Source organism: Archocentrus centrarchus, chromosome 3 (genome assembly GCF_007364275.1).
Source record: "Archocentrus centrarchus isolate MPI-CPG fArcCen1 chromosome 3, fArcCen1, whole genome shotgun sequence".
Taxonomy (NCBI): domain Eukaryota; kingdom Metazoa; phylum Chordata; class Actinopteri; order Cichliformes; family Cichlidae; genus Archocentrus; species Archocentrus centrarchus.
Genome location: NC_044348.1, coordinates 33,941,848 through 33,951,359, shown reverse-complemented (window position 1 = coordinate 33,951,359; position 9,512 = coordinate 33,941,848). Strand labels below are relative to the sequence as shown.

Genomic DNA, 9,512 nt, shown 5'->3' with positions numbered 1-9,512 from the left:
TCTTCTGCAATTTCTCTTTACAGCAACACAGCAAATGTAAATCAATACAGAGAGAAACTTGTTGGCACACCAGGAACGAATACCCACAAGTTTTAATGACATAGAATAGAATAGAATAGAATAGAATACAATAGAATACAATAGAATAGAATACCTTTATTGTCATTATACAGGATGTACAATGAGATTGGAGATCCTGTTCAGTGCCCTGCAACAGAAAGTCAAACTTTCTAAAGTAAAATTATAACAATCTAATATACTTTAAAAATATACAGAAAATAAGAGAATGTATGAAATATATATGTTACAAAAAATAAAACAAGTATACACATATAATAATGAAGATGGTGAGTATTGAAGAATTTTGGATATTACACAATATAGGAGTGATAGATACTGTTGAGTATAAATAGTATAATATTGCACATGTGGGTATTGCACAGTTAGAGTGGGGGTGAATGTAACATGTAAATAACTATCAAACACTGACTTTGGATCATGTTTGTCTTTTTCCTTTGAACACAGTAGCAGCATTTCAGAATAGTGAGAAAATCTTACTTAAAAATAATGTTTTAGACAAAATGTCTCATTAACATGACTGTCTGCTGTATTGTAGACCTTGTTTGGAGCATCACATGAACTATATAATCGACAGTTGGTTGGCCTGACTCTAAAGGACAAGAACATATCAGGGCTGCGTGAACGCGTCAACATCACCATGGAGATGACCGAGTACATAAATGTAACTGCAACTTAATTTCCATTCATACCGTATGTCAGTATTACATAACATATTATGTTGTGTGTTTGGCCCATTAAAGATTAGTAAAAATGATATAATTTTCATAATATTAAACAAGTGTAAACATGCAGCATTATTGTGTTATAGGAAACTCAAGAACCATCCTGCCAGTTCTTAAATTTTTCAACAAGAAGTGAGTAACCAAGTATTTTGTACTACAGTTATGTCTTTTATAAACAGGAATTGTTGATGTTTATGTTTCACTCAGGACCAGAAAGTTGAGTCTAATTCAGATGTAGCAGCATCTTAAGCATAATATCTCTTTGTTTTACAGACTTTAGTTCAGATGGCTGCAACACCCTGTGGACACGAGGTCAGACTAACCTCACCTGTTCCTGTGACCACCTCACATACTTTGGTGTGCTCATGGTAAGACTGGATTTTTTTGTTCTATGACATGGAATTCAATAGAGCCATCCATTTGGAGTTGAGGGGACTTTCTTCCACAAAACATAAATAGAACATCTTACTAATAATTTGAAGTCTCAGCTCGTCCATCCTTCTCCTTTCCCCATCTCTCGCCTCCTGTATTTCTGTATTTCTGGATGAGCTGTTCTTTAAATTTGGGGTAAAACTTGTTTTGTGTTGCCAGAGTTTCTCCTACAGTGACTGCTTCATCTCCACTTTGTGTGTAGACGCTGGACAGGCCGTTCATAGCGGTTAGGGAGGCGTCAGCTGATGCTATTTGGTTTAAACTGATGGCAGAATTCATTTAAACACAAGGTGTCCTTTGGTTTCTCACCCTAAGTCAGCTGGGATAAGGAGATATCACACAAGCGCTGCACATTTTTACCAGGACAGAATTCTAAAAGAGAGCATGTTCTCAATGACGGTTAAAAAAATGGATTAAAGTTTTGAATAAATTAATAAACATTTGCTATGTTTAAATTAGCATAAAACAAAAATACTGAATTTAAACATGTAAATTAAAATTGGTCAGTCTTGTTGAGAATTTGTGCACCTCCTAATTATAAGATCATTTAAATTCACATTGCATCTTAAGATCTGAAATTAAACTCAGTGACTAATGGCAACCATACAAAGGTTGATTATAATAGAAAGATTAAAATGTGACAGAACACCCTGATTAGCAAGTGGTAGACACTGACCCAATACAGAGGATGAGCAATGCAGAGCATCACTCGTAAGATAGTTGGCACAATACACGTGCCTCGGAAGCCCACAGGCAAATGGGAACCATCAAAATCCAGAAGTTGAGTACAAATGATTATGTGCTTAGTGAATACCTCAGGCAGCAGAAACCCAAGAAAGAAGAGGAGGAGGTAGTCTGCTCTTTTGATTGCAAACATATCATCATTTTCTTCTTTTACAACTGGAGGTCAAAAAGGGTCCAGCAGCCAGTGTGAGCGTGGCTACTTTGGAGCTCTCGGCCTGATGTTGTAAGAGGTTTAGTTCTGCTTTATATCCAAGCATCTGACGGTTTGAGTAGGTGTAACTCTGCACTGGTTAAAAATCACCCCCTCTTCTGCTCCCTCCCACAAGCAAATATATTGATATGATAATGTGAGTGTGTGTGTTTTCTCCACAGATCAATGCTCAAATCTCAAAAGAAGACAGCGAGATCCTAAATTATATTACTCTGATTGGCTGTAGTCTCTCTCTTTGTGCCTTGGTCATCACCACTTTGCTCTTCACCTCAAACAGGTGACTATTTGTTGGATTTATTTATTCACTGCTTTAAGAAAAGCCAGTGCAGTCTTCTCTCATATGATCATCAGTCTTCTTACAGTGAATGGCATCCTTTCTTATGATACTTTACTTCTGTCATCCTTCTTTTCTTCTGCCACTTAATATGGTTTAACTTTCATCCATGACCTGACCGTGAACATTGTCACTTACCAAGTCTGCACTGCTGTCTCACAGAGTACTCAGAGTAGATGTTTCTATGAAGGTCCACATCAATCTTGTAATTGCTCTGATGCTCCTCAACCTGCACTTCCTGCTAAGCTCCACACTGTCAGCACAGCCCTCCTCTGGACTTTGTTTGTACATGGCCCTTTTCCTTCATTACTCCCTGCTGGCCGGTTTCAGCTGGATGGCCTTGGAGGGCTTCCATCTCTACCTCCTCTTAGTCAAAGTCTTCAACATCTATGTCCAGAGATACCTGCTCAAACTGAGCATGGTGGGATGGGGTAAGCGGAGTAATTTAAGCAGGAAGCTGTTATCAGTCTGCAAACATTTAAATAACTGCTCAGTTCAATGTTCCAGGTGTCCCTGCAGTCATTGTGTCAGTGGTGGTGATCATAAACAGAGACTTTTATGGCCAAGCCCCTCTGAGCACGTCTAATGACACAATGTAAGGAACAAATCTGCAAATGTGAAAAATCTTGATGTAACTTATACTTGTTAACTGTTTTATATGTGCATTAGAGTTTCTGGATATTTGTTTCAACAAAAAAGCACAAAAATGGATAAGCATCAAATTCTATTGAACCTGCTGTATAATCTGCTGAAGCTGAATCTGAGTATTTCCATAAATCACCTGGCGAGTGATTAAAATATCATCTGATCTCACCTTCTTTGTAGATGTTATATAAAAAATGAAACAGTGAAGTACGTGACAACACTGGGGGTGTTCAGCGTGGTCTTCCTCGTTAACATGATCCTGTTTGGGGTGGCACTCAGACATGTTTTTATTCTCCGCCGTGTCAAAGAGGTACAAGTTCATCTTGTTTTATTTTTGTTTTTATCTTTAAGTCTCGAAGAGTCTATAAAAGTCTAATTTCCTTCTCCATCAGCACCCTAACCCTTAAAACCTCACAATGAACTGATCTTACCAACCAGTATTAAATTCAATGGCATCTTTATTTAAAAGGATACACAAACTGAATGACAGGTTGTCAGTCCCTTAATTTTTCTAATAAATTTTAATTCAGCTTCTTGTTTGTTTCTAAACTGTGTAATGTTTGGGTTTCTGTTGTATTCAGGTTTGAGTTATTTCTGAGCGTAAACACTCGTCCCTTTGTTAGTTTTGTCTGCACGATAATCACTCTAACCTGTGTTTAATGTGCCTCACATCACTATCAGTTAATCACTCACTTGTGCACACATATACTTCCCATGTTCCTTTACTTCCTGCCGTGCTTTTGCCACCTTTTCCAGTATTCCTTGTGTTTTTTTCTTTTCCTAGTGTTCAGTTTTTATCTTCCTGTCTTTGGACTATTATGGAATTTGTCATTTGTTTTTTTGCCTCCTCCTTGTTACACAGTCCAAGTTTTCTTCCTGCTGGTGTCGGATGTTCTATAATTTTCTGTCATTTCATATTTGGTAAATCAGTTTGGACAGCGTAACCGTGACAGAGCCAAGAAGAAAGACATTTTCACCCTGCTGGGAGTCATCACCCTGCTCGGCATTACCTGGGGCCTGATCTTCTTCTCTTTTGGCTACCTGACCACTGCTGGGCTCTACGTCTTCTCCATCCTGAACTCACTGCAAGGTTCTCTTCTTCTATTACTGCAATTTTAAGTATTTGAAGCGTCAGCTGCAGTCCCCTGTTGGGACATTACAGCATGTGAAGTGTCAAGAATTACATTTCACATGCCATAACATTAACATACTTGATTACAATTTTGGCATGGATGTTTGTAATGTGTATACACAAACTGTGGCCACATATAGTCTGAGTATTAACTGCTTTCTCTCCTTTGTGCCGTGCAGGTTTCTTCATATTCCTGTGGTTTGCGATGTCACTGAGAAAGGGCAAAAGGACAGCAACTGCTGCAACAACTGATGCAGCAACTAGTGCAGCTGCGAGGATGAGCAATGAAATGCGCAGCACTAGCCAGTAGCTTAAACACAACTATCCACACATGGAAGAGCTCCCGTGTTGGTGGAATTTATGATGTAATAGGTAATGATGTGTAGTGTCTGAATGCCTATGTGAAACTGCATGTGTGTTGTCTCCTAAACTATAGGAAAATTCCAGCACGGGGGTTCTCAATTTGGGGTCTTCACTGTCTATCTTAACCAAAAAGGAAAGTTGTAAAACTGAGGATTCTCTGAGTCCCTCCAAAAAATCTTCTTCTTCCTGCTCTTGTCGGAGACGGTCGCACTATCTCTCTCTCCCTGCCCTCCCCATCTCTCCGCTTGCTGCTTGCTGTGAGAGTGTCTTTTACACACTGTCCGAATAAGAACAAGATTGAAACATGGATCTGGCAAACTGGGCATTCTCCATCATTGATCAAATTTTTTCCACTATGAGATCCGGGACAGGGGAGCCTGCGTGTCCGAGTGGAACAGACCCGGTTAGATACGTCATCGACTCTTGGAGCTCGTGGAGACCTGTGTGCTTCTCAGCCCTCGGAGTGGAAGACGTGGAAGACGCATATATATTCGGCTTTTTGGTAGCGGCATCTTCTCTGTTTGGGCTCGGTGGATACCTGCTTTACTGGCAAATTAAGAAAATCTGGACGGTGGTTCGACATCTGCAGAGGCTGCCGACCCAGGTGGAAGGGCTGAGCAGAGCCGTACAAACTCAGACTCAAAGCCTGGTGGACCTGAGCCGCAAGATTAGCAGGCTCGCAGGCGAGAGGGGTTAGATCAGGAGATATAGTTCGGTTCTGCACAGTGAGGACGGCAATCAACGAATTTGGAATATTGGATTTTTGAATGGTTTCCCAGTAAGACTGAAGGCTGTTGGAAAAACAAGCAGCCTGTTCCAAAACAACATTTGTTATCAGGAATTCGGCTCCCCTGCCGGCCTTGGGTTGGCAACCATATCTCTCTCCAGGGCTCTGTGTGCGGCTGCTCTACCCCCCACTCCGCGTTGTGATTTGTGAAGCTGGGTCTGGTGTACCACGGCCGCTGATGAAATTCCACCACTATCAGCGAACTGTTTTGGCTGGAACCTGGCATCTGGCTCCACAATGCCCCCACCTCTCATCTCCGTCTGCATTCCCTCCTGACCTGACCTCACCTACCGCCGCTGTCCTAGCTTTACATGTGCAAATGCTTTGCTAAGGTGGTTTTTTTGGACCCTGGTATAGTGCTCTTTTTGAGCACTGTACCAGATGACTTTTTTTTTAACCTAACTTCCCCATGATGTGTTGTTTTCTCCTCCTGCCAAAGGTAGCGCTGCAAGTCGGCTGGATGACCCAAGGACACATATCCCCCATGTGTGTTGTGTTTTGTGTATTCTTGGATGGTGTTCTGTAACTGCAATTTCCAATGTGTGAACTTGTTCACCCACATGGCAATAAACTCATTCATTCATTCAAAACTGGTAGAAACCAGTCTGTGTGACAACGTGTGCCCTAGATGTTAAAGCATATATAAGACTGTAATGATTTTTGTTCTGTGTGCAGAAGTTCATTGCTTTCTCTCACCCAGATGTCTCGAGCGTCTGTATTTTGGCATTGTCTTTTTGTAATAAACCTTATGTTATTTTATAACGACCAAGAATTCCTTCAAACACAACATCATGGCATCAATATCAAGAAACCACAGATGAAAAAGGTGTGATGTTTTTGTTTCTGCTTTTTGTGATCATGTTTTCATTAACAAAAATGTGTTGTGAAAAGAAAAAGTCTAAGCAGAGTTCAGAAAATACAAAGAAACTAAATCCAAAGAGCACTAGGAGGGACACACACACACACACACACACACACACACACACTCTAGGAATAGACAGGACACAAACACTGTACGAGGCAACAAAGAATGGAGGGGAGACGGAGGAGAATGAACACAGGTGGGGGCATCGATGCACAGGTGATAAGAATCTAGATAACGAGACAACAGGACGCAGGACTACCAAAACAAAACACAGAGACAGCAACAAAACATTTCAGAAACTAGACTGATCCCAGAGTGAGTGAGCTGAAAACAGAATGAGAGAAATCCAAGAATAATCATAGAAACAATAACAAAAATAAACCCACAATAATAATTCAAACTAAAGCTCAAGAACAGCAATGATGAACCATTTTGGGGAATCCCTGAGAGAGATGTAGCATCTCTTCAGAACCTAGGGTCTGTTTGAATAGTCACTTTCTCTTAGGAAGGTCCCTACCTGAGAGAAATGACACAGAACTTATAATACGAACTATCCAAATATGAAGGAAAGGTGCTTTGGATTTCTCTCTCTCTCTTCATATATACATATATATATATCAAGATTATGTTGTTGAGGAAGAAAACATGATGTCATCTTGGTTTGGAAGGTTTAGCCTCTGAGATTTCTGTTATGTTGATTACACCAACATTATTGTGCTGTACAGTACATTAATAAATACTTTATTGTAATACCAATTTCAGATATTTTTACAGTCTATGCAGTTATAATTTTTTCATCATGTGTTAACATTATATCCATCCATTCTCTTCCGCTTATCCGGGGCTGGGTCGCGGAGGCAGGAGCCTAAGCAGAGAAGCCCAGGCTTCCCTCTCCCCAGCCACCTCCTCCAAGGCGTTCCCAGGCCAGCCAAGAGATATAATCTCTCCAGCATGTCCTGGGTCGACCACAGGGCCTCCTCCCGGTGGGACATGCCCCGAACGCCTCACCCAAGAGGCGTCCAGGAGGCATCCTAATCAGATGCCCGAGCCACCTCAACTGGCTCCTTTCAATGTGGAGGAGCAGCGGCTCTACTCTGAGCCCCTCCTGGATGGCTGCAGTTCTCACCTTATCTCTAAGGAAGAGGCCAGCCACCCTTTGAAGGAAACTCATTTCTGCCACTTGTATTCGTGATCTTATTCTTTTGGTCACAACCCAAAGCTCGTGACCATAGGTGAGGGTAGGAACGTAGATCGACCGGTAAATCGAGAGCTTCGCTTTTACACTAAGCTCCGTCTTCACCACAATAGACCGGTGCAGCGTCTGCATCACTGCAGAAGCAGCCCCAATCCGTCTGTCGATCTCCCGCTCCCTTCTCCCGTCACTCGTGAACAAGATCCCGAGATACTTGAACTCCTCCACTTGGGGCAAGAACTCGTTCCTGACCCGGAGAGGGCACTCCACCCTTTTCCGGCTGAGGACCATGGCCTCAGACTTAGAGGCGCTGATTCTCATGCCGGCCACTTCACACTTGGCTGCGAACCATTCCACTGCGAGCTGGAGGCCACCCCTTGATGAAGCCAACAGGACTGCATCATCTGCAGAGATGAGACTCTGAGGCCACCAAGGAAGAAGCCTTCCGCCACCTGGCTACGCCTAGAAATTCTGTCCATAAAAGTTATGAACAGAATCTGTGACAAAGGGCAGCCCTGACGGAGTCCGACACCCACAGGAAACGAATCCGACTTTTTACCGGCTATACGGACCAAGCTCTCACTGCGGTTGTACAGAGACTGAATGCCCTGCAACAACAGGCCAGACACCCCATACTCCAGCAGAACCTCCCACAGGATACCCCGAGGGACACGGTCGAATGCCTTCTCCAAGTCCACAAAACACATGTAGACTGGTTTGGCAAACTCCCACGCACACTCGAATATCCTTGAGAGGTTAAAGAGCTGGTCCAGCGTTCCGCAAACAGGACTAAAACTGCATTGTTCCTCCTGGATCCGAGGTTCGACTAACGGACGGACCCTCCTTTACAGCACTTACCGGGGAGGCTGAGGAGTGTGATCCCCCGAAAGTTGGAGCACACCCTCCGGTCTCCCTTCTTAAAGATGGGGTCCACCCCGGGCTGCCAATCCAATGGCACTGCCCCAGATCTCCACGCGATGTTGCAGAGGCGTGTCAACAAAGACAGCCCTACAACATCAAGAGCCTTCAGGAACTCAGGGCGAATCTCGTCCACCCCAGGGGCCCTGCCCTGAGTTGTTTCACTGCCTCAGTGACCTCACCCCCTCAAAGTCCTCAACCTCCCTCGGAATGAGGTCGAAGTTCTGCCGGAGGTGGGAGTTGAAGATCTCCCGGACTGGGGCTTCTGCCAGGTGTTCCCAGCGCACCCTCACAATACATTTAGGTGCGCCAGGTCTGTCCAGCATCTTCCCCCGCCACCTGATCCAACTCACCACCAGGTGGTGATCAGTTGACAGCTCAGCTTCTCTCATCACCCGAGTGTCCAGAACATACGGCACAGATCTGATGATATGATTAGCACTGATCATCGACCTGCAACCTAGGGTGTCCTGGTGCCATGTGCACTTATGGACATCCTTATGTTTGAACATGGTGTTCGTTATGGACAAACTGTGGTTTGCACAGAAGTCCAACAACAAAACACCATTTGAGCTCAGACCAGGCAGGCCGTTCCTCCCAATCATGCCCCTCCAAGTCTCACTGTCATTGCCCACGTGAGCGTTGAAGTCTCCCAGCAAGACTATGGAGTCACCAGATGGAGCACTCTCCAGCACCCCACCCAGCGACTCCTAAAAGGGTGGGTACTCTGAACTGTCATTCGACACATAAGCGCAAACAACAGTCAGGACCCCTTGCCCAGCCCAAAGGCGCAGGGAAACAACCCTCTCGTCCACCGGTGAAACTTCGACGTACAGGCAGCAAGCCGGGGGGGATACAAGAATACCCACCCCAGCTCGCCGCCTCTTACTGAGGGCAACTCCAGACTGGAACAGAGTCTAGCCCCTCTCCAGGAGACTGGTTCCAGAGCCCAGGCCATGCGTTGAGGTGAGCCCAACTATATCTAGCTGGTATCTCTCTACATCACACACTAGCTCAGGCTTTTTCCCCACCAGAGAGGTGACACTCCATTTCCCAATAGCCAGTCTTGATAGCCGGGGATTAGTC

The 9,512-nt window shown here is 43.9% G+C and overlaps 1 protein-coding gene across 1 annotated transcript; it reads left to right on the top strand.

Moving 5' to 3' along the window:
• Positions 1 to 338: 338 nt before the first annotated feature.
• On the top strand, positions 339 to 4,611 carry LOC115778261 (adhesion G-protein coupled receptor G1-like). Its single transcript, XM_030726319.1, has 11 exons — positions 339 to 347; positions 617 to 742; positions 890 to 935; positions 1,077 to 1,171; positions 2,352 to 2,467; positions 2,687 to 2,955; positions 3,032 to 3,119; positions 3,350 to 3,485; positions 4,038 to 4,053; positions 4,125 to 4,259; positions 4,481 to 4,611. The coding sequence occupies exons 1-11, from the start codon at positions 339 to 341 to the stop codon at positions 4,609 to 4,611; spliced, it is 1,167 nt and encodes a 388-aa protein (XP_030582179.1).
• The last annotated feature ends 4,901 nt before the right edge of the window (positions 4,612 to 9,512 follow it).